Below are 24,325 nucleotides of genomic sequence, written 5' to 3' on the forward strand. Positions count from 1 at the left end.
AGCTCAGAGTTTATGATTTCTCTCTAGCGAGTATACAGAACCTCATGACATGTATTGGGAGACTACCTCATCCCTAGCTTCATTTTATATTGCTTCCCACTACCTGCCTTTTTTTTTTTTTTTTTTTTTTTTTTGGAGACAGATTCTCACTGTCTCACCCAGGCTGGAGTACAGTGATTCAATCTCAGCTCACTGCAACCTCCACCTCCTGGGTTCAAGCAATTTTTCCTGCCTCAGCCTCCCAAGTAACTGGGATTGCAGGTCAGTGCCACCATACCCAGCTAATTTTTGTGTGTTTGGTAGACATGGGGTTTCATCATGTTGGCCAATCTGGTCTCGAACTCCTGACCTCAAGTGATCCAAGTGCTGGGATTACAGGTGTGAGCCACCATGTCTGGCCTGCACTGGATTTTTATCCTATATAGTCAGCTTTAAGACTGACTCACAGTCTCATGTCCGCCCATTCTGTGCCTTCCACTGCCATCTCACTGCACACTGCATTCCTCGCTGTGTTGGCCATGGTGTTCTTATTGCTTAGGACAGCTCCTGTATTGTAACTGTCCTCATCCCCATTCTTACTCCTTGTCAGCGAACTCAGCACAATCATCAGCCACAGTTCCTTCCTGATACAACATTCTCTACTCTTTAAGTTGACTGATGCCTCCTTTGTGGCCCACAGCCCCCATTCAGACTCCTAGAGAAATCTACTGAACTCGTTTGTTCACGAAACAGTTCCCTGCTGCTGGGCCATGCGCAGGGACCAGATCTTATGCTTCCGTGACTTCACAGGCCTTGCGCGATACAAGGAAGGGAGGAATGAATTCAGCAGCATCAGATGTGGTGGATGAGTCACAATAAGAATTGAAAAATGACCGTTGGACTTTGCAATGTGGAAGTAATTGGTGACCTTTCTCAGAACCCTTCAGGGGAAGGGTGGGGATAGCCTGACTATATTATAGCAAGAGGTTTGAGGGCAAGGTATAGAAGAGTAAAGAGGGGGTTCGGGGGAGGGGGAAGAAAGAAGTAGAGGCACAGGGAAACAGAAGAGTGAGGACAAAGAGGGGGTGCAGAGCGGGTGAGTGAGGGGCTGCTAATCATAGGACAGGAGTCTGCACTGTCATCTGTTGGAGCATCCCTAGGGGTCAGGGCATTGGTCTCACGCAGAGGTTCTCAGTGTGACTGATGAGTTTGTGGGTCGCAGATCTTAAGCCTGTGTAGTCACTGAGTTGAAATCTTGTTCTGTGAAGTCCGTCTTTGCTTCATAGAAGCTCTTACTGTTTCTTGTTTAATGTTTGTGTCTGCTTTTGCTAAAAGAATTATTTTTAGGTGGGCACATCCCTGCCTTATGATTGATGTCTCTTAAATTGCAAGCACACTATCCTGTGCATAAATGCTTTTGAGGTCTTTTGCTTCGTTGCTTTGTTTTCATGACTTCTAAATCATCAACTAATACGGTATCTTAAATAATACCAGTACAGATGAAATTATTTAGACTTTTTACATTTTTTATTTTTCTCAAGTGAAACAAACTTCAAAATGTTGGAGTGGAACCACGCTCACCCCTCACCCCACCACCCCAAGACAGCTGTTAAAATCCCTGATGTAGGTCTTGTTCCGCCGCCTCCTGGAGCACCTCTCTCACCTCTGCCGAGCACCAATTCCACTGGTTTCACAATTTTCCATTGTGCCATCTCTCCTTTGCAGCCTTTCTTGACAGCCCTGTGCCTATTCCAGAAAACTGACTGATCTCTTTCCACACGTGCCTTCAACAAACTTCTGTCATTGTATTGCTCCCATTTTTTCAGACATCTGCTTACTTGAACCAGACTGGCCTTTCTTCAATGCATAGAAATTATTTCTTTGCTTGTATTTTAGGGTTGCAAAGCATTGTCCTGGTTTTTTTTGTCTTAGCATTATGTATGTTAAAAACAATCTTCTATTTCATTAAGTTGTTCTTGTAAACATAATGTTAACAACTTATTTCATCTGACAGGCAACTGTCCCCCTCTTATTGACTATTTAGGTTGTCTTTAATTTTTTTCCATTGATAGTTTGTTTCCTTCTGTGAAAATTGACAATGAAAAATAAATGTCTCTTTAAATGTATTATTAAAATATTCCATTTCTGGCCAGGTGCAGTGGCTCATGCCTATAATCCCAGCATTTTGGGAGGCTGAGGTGGACAGATCACCTGAGGTTAGGAGTTTGAGACCAGCCTGGCCAACATGGTGAAACCCCGTCTTTACTAAAAATACAAAAAATTAGCTGAGCGTGGTGGTGCACGCCTATAGTCCCAGCTATTCAGGAGGTTGCGGCAGGAGAATTGCTTGAACTTGGGAGGCAGAGGTTGCAGTGAGCCGAGAGTACACCACTGCACTCCAGCCTGGGCGACACAGTGAGACTTCATCTCAAAAAAAAAAAAAAAAAAAAAATCTTGTTTCTTTGTTATAAGGCATAGGACAGAACAAAACTGTATTTTCAGAAATTTTACTAAAGTTATATTTATAGAAAACAAAACTTTCCCAACATTAAAAGCCTTTCTGCAGGTAACTTAGATCATTCATAGGGTCCAGCGTTGAGAGCTCAAGGTGCATGATCTAACCTGCACCTGGGCTGGTCCAACTGTCATTTTCCGGAGTCAGCCTAATGTGGTAACAGTACGGTTCTGTGATTTTTGCTGAATTATGTAATGCAGTAGTGGGGAAAGAAAGCACTAAAACGTTTTTTTTTTTTTTTCTGACCAGTTTAGCTGTAATACAGATTTAGCAGATTGTTGATAAATTTGTTGAAATAGGAAGTTTGCTGGACTGTGTATCAGAGCCTTTCCTAGAACTGAGGATGAGGGAATGGCTTGTCCTCTGCTTAAGATGGGAAGTTGGAGGTCATTGTGAATTTCCATTTTAATAAAAGACTCAAGCACCATTTAAAGTTTAATGGAGACAGAGTGACTGCTGTTTTGAGCCAAAATACATAAAACATTAAACAAGGAGTCAGAAAACCTGGGTTCAAATCATGTCTTGCCCACTCACAAGCCATGAGAGACCGTTAGTACACTTGTTAATAATCACATTGTCCCACCTTACCTCCACTAAAGCATCCTTGTGATGCTCAAAAGAGATGAAGAATGTAAAGGTGCCTGGAAACTCTACTTTCATGTACAAAAATGCATTGTCTTCCTCCCAGACTGGCAGATGGCACCACTCTGAATATATAGCCAACTGGAAATGTGACTTTTCCATCCTAAGAATGCCTGCCTGACAATTAATATAGGGATGCTTCAGGCTTTGTCCTTGAGAATTTAAATATTATCATCCTGGAAAAGGTATTCTTAAAAATATTGTATTTATTTTTGTATAGAGACAGGGTCTCACTCTGCCCAGGCTGGAGTGCAGTAGTGGGATCATAGGTTACTGCAGTCTCAACTCCTGTCCTCAAGCGGTCTTCCTGCCTCAGCCTCCCCAGTAGCTGGGACTACAGGTGCACACCACCATACCTGACTGTTATTTTTTCTTTTTTTAAACTTTTTGTAGAGATGAGGTCTTGCTATCTTGCCCAGGCTGGTCTTGAACTCCTGTCCTCAATCAGTCCTCCCACCCCAGCCTTCCATGGTGCTGGGATTACAGGTGTGAGCCACTGACCCGACCTTTTTAAAGTATTTTAAAATTACTTTGCTTTTATGTCTACAGTATTGGATGTAATTTACACTTCTCATAAGGACACCAGCTACTACAGTTTTTTCATTATACATGAGTTTTAAAAATTAAAAATTTTTCGGAAGTTATACTTAAGATGCTTTGTGAGGGAAGAAAGAGGTGGAAATTTTGGGGGCAACCACTGAATATGATTTCATAAAGAACTGGATAATCTTTGGAGATGTTTTTACTGTGTAAGATCTGTTTACTTGTAAGCTTATATAAGTGTACATCTGTTTGATAAATCCACTTCAGCCTTATATTGGGTGGAGGTTCTGTGAAATCCCTGAGGAGGTAGTTAACGGACGGATTGTTGAGGGACAAAGTAGGCTGCTTAGGTTTCAAAGCCTGAGGCATGAAGGGAGGGATCCATTGTTACCGAAGCCTCACACCCAAGTTCAATTCATTAACTATGAACCTGCTCTGCCACAGATTCCGAGTCCGAACGGTCCCTGAGTAGACTGGAAGCAGTGACAGCACACTCCTTTGAAGAGGAAGGAGAGCATTTGGGCAGTAGAAGACACAGAATGTCCGAAGAAAAAGACTGTGGTGGCGGAGACGCTCTCTCCAATGGCATCAAGAAACATAGGTAGGATTGCCTCTGACAGTTGTCACTGCTGCCTTTTTACGATAAAGTACATTTGGACTCATAAAGGAATGTATGCCCTGTCTTCATTTGTCCCCACGTAGGGGATTTATATTGCTATATCACCTCAAAGAAAGCGTTTAACTTACATACTTTTTCCTCTATCCATTTAAGAGAATCATCTGTAATTGTAGGAACAGAGCACAAAACTTGGGTTTAGCGACCATGTTCTTAGAGGGGCATACAAATCCTTTAGTTGGTGATTTAGAAAGGTTATTCAGAACTACCTGTTGAAACTGATCCTATGCACCCTTTCTCATCATACATCTTTTATGAGTCTGCCTTCCATTGCTATTTTAGTTTCTGGCCATTTGATCTTCCAGTTGGTTTTATTAAGAATGAGTGGCGATATTGCCAGCCTATTGATGCAGTTTAGTTAAATTTAAACAAAGACATTTATTAATACCCAGGACTTGCTGAACACGCCCGTTTTATACTGTCTAATAACATGAGTATGTTTTTATCCCCTTGATGGCTTAGTCCTAGAGATTGTCCCAAATTAATGAGATGTAATAGATACCCACAGTTCTCTGATTTCAGCCCAAGTTTACAGAGACAGCGGTGTATATGTGTGCTAGTGTTCGTATAGTAAAATATTTTACAAAATGATCAGTGAAAGATATATCCTGTTATCATTGTAAAAATTACTTTTTGGGTAAAGAGTTATTAGTGGTAATTTCTGGAAAATAGTTTTTTGTTTAATATTTGTAGGTCGTGTAACTCTGATTCCAATTCTGTACCATGATTCTGGCCACAACTGGTTTTGACTATTGTTCTAGGAGAAAAACGCATGCATCACTTCACTGGCTTGTGTATGTTTTCTCTTTGTTAGCAAAATGTCTCAGTTTGTATTCATTTTTAAAAGATCAGTGAGTTTTAGGTAACCAACTAGATCAAAACAGAGTTTTCTTTCGTTGGGTTAGAGGTTGTCCTCTCAACATGCTTATAATCGCAAATTCTGTGTCCAGCAGTGAATGTCTTTCTTGACTCCCTCTGTAGTTTACTGTCAGTTTCTTTGGAGTTCAAAATTCTATTTAAGACATGAAATACTTACCAGTAAACGTGGCAGACCTACCAATCTCTAAAGAGAAGACAGTCTTTAACTATTTAACACATACACCATGCCAGTCTGGTGAGAACACAGGTGAAATCTTTGGGAAGTTCAAAGAAGCATGCAGATATTCAGTATTACTAATATCAGAAAAAGCATTGTGTTTAGATGCTGTCCTCTGCTGTAGCTACAGGGGATTTCTTTATTGCTTGTCAGGGCCCAGTAGTTCTTTTGTATGTGTGCTATCGTCATGACGGTAGTTATTTTGCATTTGACAGAATTATATTATACCATATTCGTATATTCCATGTTCTAAAGTCAAACCCAGAATGGTGCAAATGTGAAAGTTAAGATGAGATTAAACTTTCAAAAACAAATGCAATCAGGACAGGTCACTAAGGAAGACTACAAAGAAATGCAAGTAGGTGACCTAACCAGAAAAGTGTAACTGATAACTGAGATGCAACTTATTAAACCTATAAATGTAATATGACGTTCTTCAGTTATTCAAAGTGAAAGAGGAAAACTTAGGAAATTGTCAGGAGTGTAATATGTGGGAAAACATAATTTCCTGTTTTTAAAAAGTAGCTTTCATAGGAGATTTTTAAAACCTTTTTTCTTAAAGTTCTTCCCTAATCAAATAAATAGAGCATATGCTACAGATAATTTAAAAGTTTAATTTTAGAATAGGAAGCAAGAGTATTGAGTGCTATCAAATCCCTCTTGCCTGCACCCTACATTGCATAATAAATAATCTGTGATTATAATAGACAAGTTTTTATATTGATAGCAAGAATAATTTATATTCATAGTAGTTTGGGTTATGTTTTAGACAAACAGGCATATGTTGCTACATGACCTGGGGGATCAGCCCGAAGTGACCAAAAAATTTATTTGAAGTCTTGTGTTTTATCTTTAAGATTCATGTGAAAATTGTATTTGACCTTGTCTTAGATTTCTATTTTCCTTACTATTAAAAAAATAATTTTCTTACTATTTATTTAACTTTCCCATAGAAACCTTGCATTTCTCCCTCACCCCATACCACCAGTAGTACCCCCTGGAAAATATATAAATTTAGGGAGACATGGGAAACATATGGATTGTAAACTATTTTTTAAAGAGAGACATGTGTGTTTTTTTAAATGAGAAAAGAGCATATTATAAATTGTAGTTCACATAGAAAGTATTAAATCCCAGCTTAACTTTTCCTTATAAAATAGAACAAGCATTTTCAACCATTATTTTCTTTTTTAGCCGTAGAACCATTTGTGCAACAGAAGTTTAATGTGGAAGCTGTTAAAATCTCACCACCTTCATTTCTGTGGTACTTTTTTCCAGAAAATATCTAGTTGCTTTGTGGAAAATTAGCCGACACCGTACTGTAGTCAGATTTGTATTTACAGAGCTTATTGCCATCTTGGCCACATTCCATGGAGCAATTCTCAGCAATTGGGCCTAATTTATTATGTTTATCTTGAACTCTAAGCTTCTCACTTGTTAGCAGTATTACCAAACTTATTATATGTGGTAAAGATACTGATATTTACTTCAACCTTGCCTCCAGATACAGTGTAAATGATAATAACAAAAAGCAAATTAGTCAGAATCTGAAAATGTTGGATCCATGTTATGATTCTGTAAATGTTATTCATTATATTAACATGAATAGATTAAAGGAGTAAACCATATGGTCAACCTAATAGATTTTAAACATTTCAACAAAATTAAACAGTTATTCAAAATGATCGATACATACATTAACAAATCACAAATAAAAGAAAACTTAATCTGGTTAAAACTTAAACTACTTGATAATAGCGTATTAAAACAGTTCTTATCAGGAATAAGGTGCCTGCTGTCATCTTTTTTATTCAGTAGTATTTGGAGGCCACACCCAGACACATACACATAAAACTTAGATGACATTGTCTCCATAGAAAACTTGTAGAAGTTATTAGAGTAAGAAAGGTTGGCTAGGCTGCTGTGTATAAATCAGCCAATTACATTTCCGTGGACCATCAACAGACAGAAACTACAATTAAAAGAGGGAGAATATATTTACGGTAGCTTTTAAAAAGTCACATACCTAGGAATAAGTCTTGGGGAAAAAAAAGAATGTAATAATAAAACTTTCTGAAAGAGAGAAAATTTATTGAAAAGGAAAATTCATTGTCCTGGTATATGTAATAGAGCTATAGCATAGCAGATGAGCAACGGAAAGAATAGATGGTTTGGTAAATTGTGCTTGGATAATCATTTAATATGGAAGAAAAAAAGAAAATGGATCTCTGTTTCATAAACGTAAATACAGGTTCTAGATGAATCAAACACTTAAATGTGGAAGTTCAAAACTTAAATACTTTGGAAGAAAATGTAAAATACCTTTACAAGTTTGAGATAGGGAAGGATCTTTTATAACAGAAATATGATAGGGACTTTTTTTCATCTGATTCTATACTTGCACTTGATTAGCTTGAATAAAGCCTTCTGTAGTAAATGTGGCTAAGAACCTGAGAGGTTTATTTTGTTGAGATGGTAGATTAGGACCCCAGGTGATTGCTTAGTTGATTCACCCTTCTGATTGCTTTAGATTCTAGTTCTTAGCTGCAGGGAAGGGGAGTGTAATATAACAGTTGTCACTGCACACGAATCATTTACACAAGGAATTCAACGAGGAATTGAAGGTAAACAAAGAGCCTGAAAAAACGTAAGCTAAGAAAATACCTTCCAGGAAGTAAGATTATGTTGAGAAAATATTGTTAGCGGTAAATAAAAATTATTTAACATGAAAACATTTAATCACTAGAATAAAACCACCTTGGTTTTAAAACCTCATTCCCTAGGACAGGCACGGTGACTCATGCCTGTAATCCCAGTACTTTGAGAGGCCGAGGCGGGTGGATCACTTGAGGCCAGGAGTTCGAGACTAGCCTGGCCAATGTGACAAAACCCCATTTCTACTACAAATACAAAAATTAGCTGAGTGTGGTGGCACTTGCCTGTAGTCCCAGCTGCTCAGGAGGCTGAGGTTGCAGTGAGCCAAGATCATGCCATTGTACGCCAGCCTGGGTGGCAAAGCGAGACTCTGTCTGAAAAAAAACCAAATCCAAACAAAATCTCACTTCCTAAAGATATGGGATAGATGATCTGGGCTCAGAATTCATTAGATCGGGGAATAGAGTTAGTAACAAGTCACCCCACCCAGATATCCTCTGGTGCCCTGGGTAGAAAAACATCCTTGTCTATCAGGAAATATTTGGGGTAATTCCTCATCATGTAGTGACCAGGAGCACTTAAGCTACACCTTTGATTTTCAGAGAACCCAGGAGCAGTAAGGGAAAGAGCAAGAGCCCTGCCCAGAATGAGCCAGATTTGTGGTGAGGGCTGGGGGCTGGAGGGAACAGTAGTTCCCAGAACAATGGGAGCCTGTGCTTTCCTTTTATTTGCCCACTCCCTGCCTAGAGTACTTGTCCTGGAAAGTAGAGGGTTGCAATAAAAAGAATGAGTAGCATCACTAGAAGCACAAGCAGCTCTGCTGTGGGGCCCACCTCTTTCACAAGCTGGACACAAGCCTATCTCAGCTCTCCCAAGAGAGAAAAGAGAACGAGGGACCAAGGAGCAGGCAATGAGGAGCTTGCAGAGGAATAGTAAAGGAAGAGGATGCTTGGTACTCTAAAAGGCATGGAGGTCAGCCAAGGCCCCACTGTGCTGTGGTGTAGGCGGACTGTTGGCAGTCCTGCCTTGGCAGGTGTCTGTCATCAGAGGCTAGTGGAGATTGGACACCTGGAACAGATTGGCAAGTTGAATGGCAGCAGCTGAAGCAGAGGACTAAAAACCAGCAGACCACTCTCATTACATGTGACATCCATCTCTCCCACAAAAGTGCTTTTGGAGACGTAACAAATGAGAGGGAGTGCCAACCTGGCAGGAGGAGACTAGAGTGGTTATCCAGCAAACAGGGCTCCTATTTGAAAACCTCATCCAGGACTAATAAGCTGCTAGGCCATGGGGTCACTTCAAGTATGTTAGGAAGAAGAAACAAGGCAGCGTGAGTGTAGATTCATGAGAATTACCTTCACAAAGCCAAGTTGAGTTGCCAGCTTATTGCCAGGAATTACTCTGGGAAACTGTGAGGCATCTTTCCTCAGAACATTCACCTCGTCCTGCCCTAGTGTAAAGAGCAGATGTGAGTTGCTCTTTTGGAGATGGGCTGAGACTCTTTAAAATTCAGTTGGAAAACCCCAAAGTTGCTTCCAGTTCTAGCATTTTCTAAGCAAATGATGGTGAGACATATTTTCAGCAGACTCCAAGCGCTTGTTCTCATCTACTCTCGATGAGTGACTCTTGTGGGTGAATGAGAGCAGTTCTCTAGGGCAGCCATAATCTGTAAGGCTATGCTTAAATCAACCAACTAGCAAAGAGCTAAGAAACTTATATATGAAGATAAATAAGAAATATTTTCAGGTGAAAAATCCCATTTCTAAAACTTTTTATTATGGAAATTTTCAAACATGCCTACAAGTAGAATAATATAATGAACCCTTGATTCCCATCATTCAGCCTCAACATTTACCATGTGCCCAACTTGGTTTCATCTATAAACCACCATATCAATGTTTCAGTTTATTTTTATTCGTTGTGAGACAGGGTCTCACCCCATTGCCCAGGCTGGAGTACAGTGGTGTGATTATAGCTTACTGCAGCCTCAGCCTCCTTGGGTCTCAGGTGATCCTCCCACCTCAGCCTCTTGAGTAGCTGTGACTTCAGACGTCACTAGCATGCCTGGCTAATTAAATGTTTTTTTTCGGAGATGGGGTCTTGCTATGTTACCCAGGCTGGTCTTGAACCCCCAGCCTCAAGAGATTCTCCCACCTTGACTTCCGAAAGTGCTGGGATTACAGGCATGAGCCACTGTTCTCGGCCTCCTATAATTTTAAAGCAAATCCAAGCTATACCATTTTATCTTTATTCTTTTTAAGAACATAGCTTTTTAACGAACAAAAATTGCGTATTTGTAGTGTACAACATGGTGTTTTGAAATATGTATACTGCACATTGTATAATGGATGAATCGAGCTAATATATGCATACCTCACATGCTTATTTTTTATGGTGAGAACGCTTTAATCTCTACTCTCTTTAGTGATTTTTAACAAAGTATATAATACATTGTTAGTAACTATAGTCACTATGTTGGGCCAGGCATGGTGGCGTGGCTCACACCTGTAATCCCAGCATTTTGGGAGACCAAGGTGGGTGGATCACCTGAGGTCAAGAGTTCGATACCAGCCTGGCCAACATAGTGAAACCCCCATCTCTACCAAAAAACACAAAAATTAGCCAGGTGTGGTAGCGCATGCCTGTAATCCCAGCTACTTAGGAGGCTGAGGCAAGAGAATCTCTTGAACCCGGGAGGCAGAGGTTGCAGTGAGCCGAAAGCACCCCACTGCACTCTAGCCTGGGTGACAGAGCGAGACTCCGTCTCAAAAAAACAAAACAAAAACCATGTTGTACAGTAGATTACTTGAACTGATTTCTACAAAAAATATGGGACACTTCATGAATTTGCATGTTATCCTTGTTCAGGGGCCATGCTAATCTTCATATCATTCCAGTGTTTAGTATATGTGTTGCCAAAGCAAGCACTCATTTCATCTTTTAAATAACTCAGTATGTGTCTCTAAAACAGTGGGAGTCTTTTTTGCCTCTAAACCACAGTACTATTATGCATAAATAATAATTTCTTAATTATCATCAAATGTTTAGTTCATATTTACATTTTCTCGATTGTCTTGTAAATGTCATTTAGTAATTGGATCCAAAATGGTATTTAGTAATTGGATCCCAAAGTTCTACATACTGCCTTTGTTTTATATGTCTTTTAAGTCATTTTACTCTGAATTTCCTTTTCCCTCCCCCATTTTTTCTTGCCATTTATTTTTCAAGGAACCTGGTCATTTGTTCTGTAGAGTATTCTACCATCTGGATATTTCCGGTTGTATTCCTGGGGTATCATTCCACGTGTTCTTTTACTCCTGAATTTCCTGTGGACTGATGGTTATTTACAGAAGTGTGGCCAGATTTATGTTTCAGTTTTTTAGCACAAAATTCATAGGCACACAAACCACAGGTACTTCCTATGACATCAGTCAGACAGCATCTGCTCTCTGATTCTCTTCTTTCTGTGATGTTGAGATTGATTCTTGGGTTTAGTCATTGATAATCTGACACATCCGTTATAAAGTCGCCTGACCATCTTTCACCTAATGGTTTAGTGTTGATCATTGTCTTCATCCTTATTTCTTTAGGTGCTACAAAACAGTAGTCTTTCAATTCTGTCATTCCTTCTACATTTATTAGCTGAAAATCTATAAAGAAGAGCTTCCGACCGGGTACAGTGGCTCACACCTGTAATCCCAGCACTTTGGGAGGCAGAGGCAAGTGTATCACTTGAAGCCAGCCAGGAGTTTGAGACCAGTTGGCCAACATGGTGAAACTCCGTCTCTACTAAAAATGCAAAAATTAGCTGGGTATGGTGGTGGGTGCCTGTAATATCAACTATGCTCAACTAGGCTGAGGCAGGAGAATTGCTTGAACTCAGGAAGTGGAGGTTGCTGTGAGCTGAGATCACACCACTGCACTCCAGCCTGAGCGACAGAGCAGGACTCTGTCTCAAAAAAGAAAAAAAAAAGAGCAAAACTCGTCTCAAGAAATAAAGAAGAACTTCCTAGTACCTCCTTACAAAATGATCTATATGTTGGTTCCCTAGCATCCTACAAAGGTGATATATGAGCCCATGAATTGGATTTGTTTAAATCTATTACAGTATCTTTCCCCCTCTTTGGTCAGAGTAAGCCCCTCTGGGTTGGCTTCTGTGTCCATCTGACAAGACCTTTGTTGGTTTCTTTGGTAATTTTTTTTTTTTTTTAGTTGTAATTTTTGTAGGCAGTAACTTCACTGTCTTTGATAGCTGCCTTGCTTTCTGATAAGAAAAAAAATATTTCAGGCTTATATCGTTTGTTTCCTGCCCCAGACATAGAGTCAGCTGTTTTTCTAAGGAGCCATCTTTCATTTTAGTGGGAAATATTATTTAGAAATAACAATCTGAGTGGTAAGGATGTTCATTGCTACTGTATTGACAGTTGTTTGTAGTCTTATTCCTCGAAGAGAGGTGAAACCTTTCCTCCCCTTTTTAAAAAACAAAATAGCTGATGAACCCTAAGCAAAAATGGGTAAATAAAATGGTTTTTGTCCTTCTTTTTAATTTATATGAAAAGACCTTTGAGTTTTGGAAGTTTATATTGTCCCTTGAAACTGGAATTTAAGAAAGAGGTAGTTGAAATGAAAGTACTGATCTTAGAATAACATTGTTTTCTATTGGTAAATGTGAAATAAGAAACATTGCCCATATTTTTAAAATCCACGAACATGGTTTTTCTTTCTTTCTTTTTTTTTTTTTTGGAGACACAGTCTCGCTCTGTCGCCAGGGCTGGAGTGCAGTGGTGCAATCTCGGCTCACTGCAACCTCTGCCTCCCGGGTTCAAGAATTCTCCTGCCTCAACCTCCCAAGTAGCTGGGACTACAGGCACACACCACCACACCCGGCTAATTTTTTTGTATTTTAGTAAAGACAGGGTTTCACTGTGTTGCCCAGGCTGGTCTTGAACTCCTGAGCTCAGGCAATCCGCCCGCCTTGGCCTCCTGAAGTGCTGGGATTACAGGTGTGAGCCAACTCACTTGGCTGGTTTTTCAGTTTACTGAGAATACACAGGTGTGTCTGGTCTCCACAAAGCTGGTTGTAAAGTTACATTGTCAAATGTAAACAAGAGGTGAAGAGAGACTGTAAGCTCTGTTATTTATTCCTGGGCCCCTTGATACTGCTTTCACCATTCAGAAGTCTCATTATTTTCTCCTTTTGATTCCTAGACTTTTTCAGTATCTTAGGTAAATATCCAATTTCTATTTCAAATTTACTTTATAAACATAATCCTCAGAATGTCAACAGAAAGAGGCAGTTAAATATTTATTAAAATGTATATTCTTGCTTGACATCTCGATCTATTTATCCAAAGATGTACCCTCTTCCCCCAACCCTGCCACTCCCAACACACATAAACACAAGATTTTGAGTGCCTAGGAAATGCCTTTCACAGTAACATAGCCTTTTAATGGTCTGCCTTACCCTGTTTATTCTGCTCACATCTTCTAATAAATCATAGATTGGGTGTCTTGACTTCTGGTGACTTAAGGGATTTGGTCTCTACAAATACACTGAAGTATCTGTTTTCCTTTGGAGCTGTGCCAATCTAAATTTTGCTTAAAGGAGAAAATCGCCTCAGGGGACACAGAGTTCTTTGGTATTATTTGCTTTGCTTGGTAGCTTAGGAGGAATTTTCCTCTTTCAGAAAACACCATATATAATAATAATAAATTGCAAGGTAAATAAATTAAGGAAGTGATTGTTTTAAAAACCACACAGATCCTTTAAAGGTTGGTTGGTTGGTTTGCCTTGTGCTTTATAATCTTCAGAAAAATTTGGTTTATATACAACTCTTCAAAACACATTGATTGCATAAAATGTGGTATGTTCTCATTGTCTGGGCTATAATCTGCTGTTGTATCATGTTGATACAGCACAGTGTTCAGCCAGAATTTGAAATTTAGCATAAATTGCCCATTTTACTGTAGTAAATTTCAGATCTGATTGTATGTTTTAGGATAAAGTGTAATCTTTCTCAGCAGGAAAAAAACCTGCTTTAGGAAAGGGGAAGAATGCAGTCCTATGCAGTACAGGTATTTTACTATGCTTAGAGCAATCCAAAAGGAAACAGATGGGAAAATAACATACATGTCAGAGAACCCTGGAGATATTATGTGTTATTATCACAGAGCAGGAAGGAACCAGAAACTCAACTCCCTTCCTAGAAATTCTGTCCCTCTGATGGTAAGCAGTCAAAAGCATCTCGGATCATTTACAAACAAAGTTAAATCAGGCTGTGGAAATAGCTAAAGCAAAGCACAAACAAATTGTTATATTTATTCTGAAAATGTAGGTGTGGTTTGAAAGGAAGTTAGTCTGGAAAGTTCAGAGCCATGAAAAGCAACACAGTCATATTTGCAGAAGGGCACTTCTGTTATTCAGTCCACCTCTGCTTCGTTTTTTGTCTTCTCTTGTTGTGAAGTATTTTTTGCACAGTTTTCCCCAAACCCGTGTTTTGGTGATCAGAAATCCTTGTCTGCAGTGTTCCAGATAACATACAGCCCATTAAAAAGAGCCTTGCTCCAGACTTACATTCAAGATCAACAATTTTTATCAAAAGTTCAAACCTACATTCTAGTAGAGAACTCGAGGTCTCACCAAACCGCCTACTGCTACCACTAGCCTCCTAATCCAGCTGGAGAGGTTCAAGTTCTGAGACAGAACCTTTCTCAATAGAGAGCCCAGGAGATTTCTATTACAGTCAGGATGAGCTTCTTTCCCCTCCCCAAACAACAAAATTACCAGTAATAGGACAGCTTTGGATCCTTTTTGGAATGTGGAGAGATGTTAGTAGAAGATGTGTGCTCACCGCCTTGAAGCCTCTCTGCTCCTTAGAGAGCTCCACACTGCAGGAGTCCTAGTTAATCCTTTAGGAAGGACAGTAGGTAGCTCTGATCTGTGCAGTATTCACCATGTATTGCATTAATCTCTCTGTTGTTCAGACCATCTCCTTTAGGTCCTAATGACCATGATCTACTCTCACTTTTCACTTAATTTCAATGACTTCGCATCCATCTGTTCCAGCACTCGTTGCATGAAATCTAAGTTATTCTTAGAGATAAAGGTGAGCAAAGAATAGTGACTTTATCCCTAGGTTAAGGTCGGCCTTTCTGTTTCATCCTTCCTTCCTCAGGACTGTGCTGAACACTGCAAAACAGGCCTATAGTAAGGCAATCCAGCTGCCTAAAATGACATCATCTTAGTCAGCTAGAAGCCTGGTTCAGAGATAATTTTTCATCAGTTCCTTTTTGCTTTCAAATGTGAAGATTCTGTAAGCATTCCTGTTAATTCAGTTATGGTAATAAACTGAGAAACAGAAAATGTACTGCATTCTTGAAGCTTGACAACGAATTCTAAATTTTAGAAATCCGTTGTGAAAATCGCTTTAAAATTGTGTACATATGATTTTAACTTATTAAAGTCAAAACAAGTAAAACCTCTTGTAAAACAAGAGCACCCTAACCTTTTTATTGTGTAGAGCCAGATTTGTTAAGTGGCAATCATAGACTATAGATAAGTAATCTAAAAGATCAAAAATGAAAAATCTGAAGTTATGGAAATATTAGCAAAATTAAATAGTAATATCAGATAATTACGTCAGATTTTATTATTAATATTATCATTTTGAGACAGTTCCACTCTGTCATCCAGCCTGGAGTGCAGTGGTGTAATCTTGGCTCACTGCAACCTCTGCCTTCTGGGTTCAAGCCATTGAACTTCTGAGTAACTGGGATTTCTGGGATTACAGGCGCCCGCCACCACGCCCAGCTAATTTTTTTGTATTTTTAGTAGAGACAGGATTTCACTATGTTGCCCAGGCTGGTCTCCAACTTCTGAGCTCAGGTGATCCGCCTGCCTCGGCCTCCCAAAGTGCTCGGATTACAGGCGTGAGCCACTGTGCCCGGCCACATCAAATTATTAAACTTAAAATAGGAAACCAAGTCATTGGATTTTTTTAAAGATTTGTAACTAAAAATGGTATATGACTAGTCCTAGAGCTCTTGTCTTAGACTTGTACTGACCTGCTTCTAAGATGCTAGGCTAATTTTAGTTGGAGAGGTCTAACAGCAGGTTAAATACCCAGCTGTTGAGTCACCCTCATCTCTGACTAAGCTGTAAGATATGGTGCTCCTTTATACTAGGCTTCAGAATGGCATTCTAGATATGCAGAGAGAACTTTGTGATGGCTGTTTTTGTCTGAATTCGAACGTGAAACTAGGTATAGGGTGCATTATAATAACGGTCGTGCAGGAAGAGTTTTAAGTGATTGGCCTCTTTAAGACCAGCCTCAGTTCTGCTTCTGTTGAAATGGGGATAGGCAAATTTCAGGAATTAAACTTTATAGGTAAATTTTAGATACTTTCTATTGATTTATGTATATTAAACTTATCAAGTATTTCATATATAACTTTGAAGGTCTTGAATCTTCATATACATTACAACTAAAGTTTTTTTGTTTTTTTTTTTTTGAGACAGAGTCTTGCTCTGTCGCCCAGGCTGGAGTGCAGTGGCCGGATCTCAGCTCACTGCAAGCTCCGCCTCCTGGGTTCACGCCATTCTTCTGCCTCAGCCTCCCGAGTAGCTGGGACTACAGGCGCCCGCTGCCATGCCCGGCTAAGTTTTTGTATTTTTAGTAGAGACGAGGTTTCACCGTGTTAACCAGGATGGTCTCGATCTCCTGAACTTGTGATCCGCCCGCCTTGGCCTCCCAAAGTGCGGGGATTACAGATGTGAGCCACCACGCCTGGCCTACAACTAAAGTTTTAATTAATAGTACACAACTGAGAAATAATAGTATTTTTAAGACTGTGGAATAAATCTTATCACCTCTGGAGGGCAAACATTTTCTCCCTTGTTTGCGGGCATCATTTTCATTGTGATAAAATCAAATTGCATCAACTTAGGGTGAGATTCTGAGAGTTGTGTGACTAAATCCCAGTATTTACTCTCAGATTTAAATGTTAAGAGAATGTGAAAAATCATATCGAACTTTTAGGCAGTCAGGTGAACTACTAAAGATGAATGTGTTGGTTGAAATTTTTGAATTCTATCTTATTAAAATAAGGTCATATTTGTTTCAAACTATCTTATTTATTTCAAATTTTTTTTTATTATTATACTTTAAGTTCTAGGGTACATGTGCATAATGTGCAGGTTTGTTACATATGTATACTTGTGCCATGTTGGTGTGCTGCACCCATCAACTCGTCAGCACCCATCAACTCGTCATTTACATCAGGTATAACTCCCAATGCAATCCCTCCCCCCTCCCCCCTCCCCATGATAGGCCCCGGTGTGTGATGTTTCCCTTCCCGAGTCCAAGTGATCTCATTGTTCAGTTCCCACCTATGAGTGAGAACATGCGGTGTTTGGTTTTCTGTTCTTGTGATAGTTTGCTAAGAATGATGGTTTCCAGCTGCATCCATGTCCCTACAAAGGACACAAACTCATCCTTTTTTATGGCTGCATAGTATTCCATGGTGTATATGTGCCACATTTTCTTAATCCAGTCTGTCACTGATGGACATTTGGGTTGATTCCAAGTCTTTGCTGTTGTGGATAGTGCCGCAATAAACATACGTGTGCATGTGTCTTTATAGCAGCATGATTTATAATCCTTTGGGTATATACCCAGTAATGGGATGTCTGGGTCGTATGGTACATCTAGTTCTAGATCCTTGAGGAATCGCCATACTGTTTTCCATAATGGTTGAACTAGTTTACAGTCCCACCAACAGTGTAAAAGTGTTCCTATTTCTCCACATCCTCTCCAGCACCTGTTGTTTCCTGACTTTTTAATGATTGCCATTCTAACTGGTGTGAGATGGTATCTCATTGTGGTTTTGATTTGCATTTCTCTGATGGCCAGTGATGCTGAGCATTTTTTCATGTGTCTGTTGGCTGTATGAATGTCTTCTTTTGAGAAATGTCTGTTCATATCCTTTGCCCACTTTTTGACAGGGCTGTTTGTTTTTTTCTTGTAAATTTGTTTGAGTTCTTTGTAGGTTCTGGATATTAGCCCTTTGTCAGATGAGTAGATTGCAAAAATTTTCTCCCATTCTGTAGGTTGCCTGTTCACTCTGATGGTAGTTTCTTTTGCTGTGCAGAAGCTCTTTAGTTTAATTAGATCCCATTTGTCAATTTTGGCTTTTGCTGCCGTTGCTTTTGGTGTTTTAGACATGAAGTCTTTTTTTTTTTTTTTTTTCTTTTTTAATTTATTTATTATTATTAAACTTCAAGTTGTAGGGTACATGTGCACAACGTGCAGGTTTGCTACATATGTATACTTGTGCCATGTTGGTGTGCTGCACCCATTAACTCGTCATTTACATCAGGTATAACTCCCAATGCAATCCCTCCCCCCTCCCCCCTCCCCATGATAGGCCCCGGTGTGTGATGTTCCCCTTCCCGAGTCCAAGTGATCTCATTGTTCAGTTCCCACCTACGAGTGAGAACATGCGGTGTTTGGTTTTCTGTTCTTGTGATAGTTTGCTAAGAATGATGGTTTCCAGCTGCATCCATGTCCCTACAAAGGATACAAACTCATCCTTTTTTATGGCTGCATAGTATTCCATGGTGTATATGTGCCACATTTTCTTAATCCAATCTGTCACTGATGGACATTTGGGTTGATTCCAAGTCTTTGCTATTGTGAATAGTGCTGCAATAAACATACGTGTGCAGGTGTCCTTATAGCAGCATAATTTATAATCCTTTGGGTATATACCCAGTAATGGGATGGCTGGGTCATATGGTACATCTAGTTCTAGATCCTTGAGGAATCGCCATACTGTTTTCCATAATGGTTGAACTAGTTTACAATCCCACCAACAGTGTAAAAGTGTTCCTATTTCTCCACATCCTCTCCAGCACCTGTTGTTTCCTGACTTTTTAATGATCGCCATTCTAACTGGTGTGAGATGGTATCTCATTGTGGTTTTGATTTGCATTTCTCTGATGGCCAGTGATGCTGAGCATTTTTTCATGTGTCTGTTGGCTGTATGAATGTCTTCTTTTGAGAAATGTCTGTTCATATCCTTTGCCCACTTTTGGATGGGGTTGTTTGTTTTTTTCTTGTAAATTTGTTTGAGTTCTTTGTAGGTTCTGGATATTAGCCCTTTGTCAGATGAGTAGATTGCAAAAATTTTCTCCCATTCTGTAGGTTGCCTGTTCACTCTGATGGTAGTTTCTTTTGCTGTGCAGAAGCTCTTTAGTTTGATGAGATCCCATTTGTCAATTTTGGCTTTTGCTGCCGTTGCTTTTGGTGTTTTAGACATGAAGTCTTTGCCCATGCCTATGTCCTGAATGGTACTACCTAGGTTTTCCTCTAGGATTTTTATGGTATTAGGTCTAACATTTAAGTCTCTAATCCATCTTGAATTAATTTTCGTATAAGGAGTAAGGAAAGGATCCAGTTTCAGCTTTCTACTTATGGCTAGCCAATTTTCCCAGCACCATTTATTAAATAGGGAATCCTTTCCCCATTTCTTGTTTCTCTCAGGTTTGTCAAAGATCAGATGGCTGTAGATGTGTGGTATTATTTCTGAGGACTCTGTTCTGTTCCATTGGTCTATATCTCTGTTTTGGTACCAGTACCATGCTGTTTTGGTTACTGTAGCCTTGTAGTATAGTTTGAAGTCAGGTAGCGTGATGCCTCCAGCTTTGTTCTTTTGACTTAGGATTGTCTTGGAGATGCGGGCTCTTTTTTGGTTCCATATGAACTTTAAAGCAGTTTTTTCCAATTCTGTGAAGAAGCTCATTGGTAGCTTGATGGGGATGGCATTGAATCTATAAATTACCTTGGGCAGTATGGCCATTTTCACGATATTGATTCTTCCTATCCATGAGCATGGTATGTTCTTCCATTTGTTTGTGTCCTCTTTGATTTCACTGAGCAGTGGTTTGTAGTTCTCCTTGAAGAGGTCCTTTACATCCCTTGTAAGTTGGATTCCTAGGTATTTTATTCTCTTTGAAGCAATTGTGAATGGAAGTTCATTCCTGATTTGGCTCTCTGTTTGACTGTCACTGGTGTATAAGAATGCTTGTGATTTTTGCACATTAATTTTGTATCCTGAGACTTTGCTGAAGTTGCTTATCAGCTTAAGGAGATTTTGGGCTGAGACAATGGGGTTTTCTAAATATACAATCATGTCGTCTGCAAACAGGGACAATTTGACTTCTTCTTTTCCTAACTGAATCCCCTTGATTTCTTTCTCTTGCCTGATTGCCCTAGCCAGAACTTCCAACACTATGTTGAATAGGAGTGGTGAGAGAGGGCATCCCTGTCTTGTGCCAGTTTTCAAAGGGAATTTTTCCAGTTTTTGCCCATTCAGTATGATATTGGCTGTGGGTTTGTCATAAATAGCTCTTATGATTTTGAGGTACGTTCCATCAATACCGAATTTATTGAGCGTTTTTAGCATGAAGGGCTGTTGAATTTTGTCAAAAGCCTTTTCTGCATCTATTGAGATAATGATGTGGTTCTTGTCTTTGGTTCTGTTTATATGCTGGATTATGTTTATTGATTTGCGAATGTTGAACCAGCCTTGCATCCCAGGGATGAAGCCCACTTGATCATGGTGGATAAGCTTTTTGATGTGCTGCTGAATCCGGTTTGCCAGTATTTTATTGAGGATTTTTGCATCGATGTTCATCAGGGATATTGGTCTAAAATTCTCTTTTTTTGTTGTGTCTCTGCCAGGCTTTGGTATCAGGATGATGTTGGCCTCATAAAATGAGTTAGGGAGGATTCCCTCTTTTTCTATTGATTGGAATAGTTTCAGAAGGAATGGTACCAGCTCCTCCTTGTACCTCTTGGACATGAAGTCTTTGCCCATGCCTATGTCCTGAATGGTACTACCTAGGTTTTCCTCTAGGGTTTTTATGGTATTAGGTCTAACATTTAAGTCTCTAATCCATCTTGAATTAATTTTCGTATAAGGAGTAAGGAAAGGATCCAGTTTCAACTTTCTACTTATGGCTAGGCAATTTTCCCAGCACCATTTATTAAATAGGGAATCCTTTCCCCATTTCTTGTTTCTCTCAGGTTTGTCAAAGATCAGATGGCTGTAGATGTGTGGTATTATTTCTGAGGACTCTGTTCTGTTCCATTGGTCTATATCTCTGTTTTGGTACCAGTACCATGCTGTTTTGATTACTGTAGCCTTGTAGTATAGTTTGAAGTCAGGTAGCGTGATGCCTCCAGCTTTGTTCTTTTGACTTAGGATTGTCTTGGAGATGCAGGCTCTTTTTTGGTTCCATATGAACTTTAAAGCAGTTTTTTCCAATTCTGTGAAGAAACTCATTGGTAGCTTGATGGGGATGGCATTGAATCTATAAATTACCTTGGGCAGTATGGCCATTTTCACGATATTGATTCTTCCTATCCATGAGCATGGTATGTTCTTCCATTTGTTTGTATCCTCTTTTATTTCACTGAGCAGTGGTTATTTCAAATATTTTTAAGCCCACTTAGCAGAAGTGCCGGAGTTTTAAAGTTTTTGAATGCTGGTCACGGTGGCTCACGCCTGTAATCCCAGCTCCTTGGGAGGCTGAGGTGGGTGGATCATGAGGTCAGGAGATCGAGACCATCCTGGCCAACATGGTGAAACCCCATCTCTGCTTAAAAAAAAAAAAAAAAATTAGCCACGTGTGGTGGTGCGTGCCTTTAGTCCCAGCTACTCAGGAGGCTGAGGCAGGAGAATCATTTGAATCCAGGAGGTGGAGGTTGCAGTGAGCCGAGATCATGCCACTGCACTCCAGCCTGGTGACAGAGCAAGACTCCGTCTCAAAAAAAAAAAAAGTTTCTGAAGCAGATTCCAGAAATGAAATAACGTTTTGAAACAGAAGTATCTCAACTGTAAACATTCTTCAATATTTTATTTATCCAGCTTCCAAATATCCTTAAAACCTTATAGTAGTTGCAATGTAGTCAATATTTGTTGAATGAATTGATTTTTTTCTTTTTTCTGAGATGGAGTTTCGCTCTGTTGCCCAGGCTGAAGTGCAGTGGCGCGATCTCCTGAGTAGCTGGGATTATAAGCATACGCCTCCACACCCAGCCAATTTTTGTATTTTAGTAGAGACAAGGTTTCACCTTGTTGGCCAGGCTGGTCTCTAACTTCTAACCTCAAGTGATCTACCTACCTCATCCTCTCGAAGTGCTAGGATTACAGGCATGAGACACTGCACCCGGCCGGAATTTTTTTTTTTTTTTTTTTTTAACTGCATTGTTCCAAAGTTTCTTAAATCCGTACTGGGAAAAGGGAAAGCCCTTTTGCTAACTGTCTTTGCCAGTGGTTCTAGAAAGTGAAGATTTTGGACCCTTGTGGTGGGGAGTGGGGGTCTCCAAGGCTCTTTCAGGGCACAACAAAGTTACAGCAGTTTTCATTATATTACTAAAAATGTTCCTTTTTCCTATCATTCACTTAAATGTTTGTAATGAAGTTTCTAGACTACTTGATATAAGAAATTGCAGACTGAATGCAGAAACAGTTATGAGAATGCAGTTATCCTTTCTTAATCCAGACATTTAAAAGATTGCAATAATGTAAAACAGTGCTACTCTTCTAAGTTATTTTTGTTTTGGAAAATACAGTCTTTTTCTATAAAAATGTTATTTAGGGCTGGGTACGGTGGCTCACGCCTGTAATCCCAGCACTTTGGGAGGCCGAGGCAGGCGGATTGCCTGAGGTCAGGCGTTTGAGACCAGCATGGCCAACCTGATGAAACCCTGTCTCTAGTAAAAATACAAAAAATTAGCTGGGTGTGGTGGCGAGTGCCTGTAATCCCAACTACTCAGGAGGCTGAGGCAGGAGAATCACTTGAACCTGGGAGGTGGAGGTTGCAGGGAGCCAAGATCATGCCATTGCACTCCAGCCTGGGAGACAGAGCAAGACTACATCTCAAAAAAAAAAAAAAAAAAAAAAAAAATTTAGGTTAACATATCACTTTGACTTTTATTAAATGAATTAATAAGAAATTATTTTCAGCTTTTAAAAAAATTTGGTAAATAGCAATAGATAAAATCCACATTAAAAGAAAACTATACCAGATACGGTGGCTCATGCCTGTAATCCCAGCACTTTGAAAGGCCAATGTGGGAGGATCACTTGAGTCCAGGAGTTTGAGACCCTCCTGGGTAACATAGGGAGACCCCATTGCTACCAAAAAAGATAGAAAACATAGCTGAGTATGGTGGCACTTGCCCATGGTCCCAGCTACTCAGGAGGCTGAAGCAGGAGGATTGCTTGAGCCTGGGAGGCCAAGGCTTCAAGTGAGTCGTGATCATACCACTGTATTCTAGCCTGGGTGACAAAGTAAGACCCTGTCTCAAGAAAAAAAAAAAAAAAAAAAAAAAAGGAAAAAGAAAAGGAGAGAGAAATGAAAGTGAAAGAAAAACTAACTCTTTTGGGGTCTTCAATAAGGGTTTTTTTGTTTTTTGTTTTGTTTTGTTTTTGAGATGGAGTCTCACTCCATCACCCAGGCTGGAGTGCAGTGGCACGATTTTGGCTCGCTGCTCACAATTTTGGCAACCTCCACCTCCCAGATTCAAGTGATTCTCCTGCCTCAACCTCCCAAGTAGTTGGGATTACAGGCACACACCACCACGCCCGGCTAATTTTTGTATTTTTAGTAGAGATGGGGTTTCACCATCTCTAGTTGTTGGCCAGGCTGGTCTTGAACTACTGACCTCATGATCCACCTGCCTCAGCCTCCCAAAGTGCTGGGATTACAGACGTGAGCCACCGCACCTGGCCGCAGGGTCTTCAATAATTTTTAAGAGTTTAATTGATCGTAAGACCAAAAGTTTGAGAAATGCTAATCTAAACCAACAGGTTATATTACATTATAGTTTCTTTTTGTTTGTTTCATGGTTGCAGTATAATTTTTATATAGTGAAAATAACAGATCTTGCATAGAAATTTGGTGAGTTTTGTCAGGTGCACAGACCCATGTAACTAACATCCCAGTCAAGATGGAACATTTCCATCACTCCAGGAAGTTCCCTCTGACTCCCTTTCAGTTAATCCCCCACTCTCCATAGACAGCCACTGCTCTGATTTCTGCCACTATGGATTAGTCTTATCTTGAACTACATTATAAATGAATCACAAGCGCATACTCCTTGATGTGTCTTTCGTCACTCAACACTGTGTCTTGACTTTCATTCCT

General features: G+C 39.8%; 1 protein-coding gene and 1 non-coding gene across 5 annotated transcripts in view; one reads left to right on the forward strand and one right to left on the reverse strand.

Moving 5' to 3' along the window:
• OSBPL1A (oxysterol binding protein like 1A) overlaps positions 1-24,325 on the forward strand; it is a 228,913-nt gene that overhangs the window by 157,423 nt on the left and 47,165 nt on the right. For all 4 annotated transcript variants that reach the window (XM_007974412.3, XM_037982433.2, XM_007974419.3 and 1 more), the window contains one exon: positions 4,124-4,280. In XM_007974412.3, the coding sequence (XP_007972603.3) occupies positions 4,124-4,280 (157 nt within the window). The remainder of the gene's footprint in view (positions 1-4,123; positions 4,281-24,325) is intronic.
• LOC119618641 (U6 spliceosomal RNA) lies at positions 10,933-11,037 on the reverse strand. The gene has a single exon (XR_005235017.1). It is a non-coding gene; the product is annotated as a U6 spliceosomal RNA (small nuclear RNA).

Source organism: Chlorocebus sabaeus, chromosome 18 (assembly GCF_047675955.1).
Source record: "Chlorocebus sabaeus isolate Y175 chromosome 18, mChlSab1.0.hap1, whole genome shotgun sequence".
Lineage (NCBI taxonomy): Eukaryota > Metazoa > Chordata > Mammalia > Primates > Cercopithecidae > Chlorocebus > Chlorocebus sabaeus.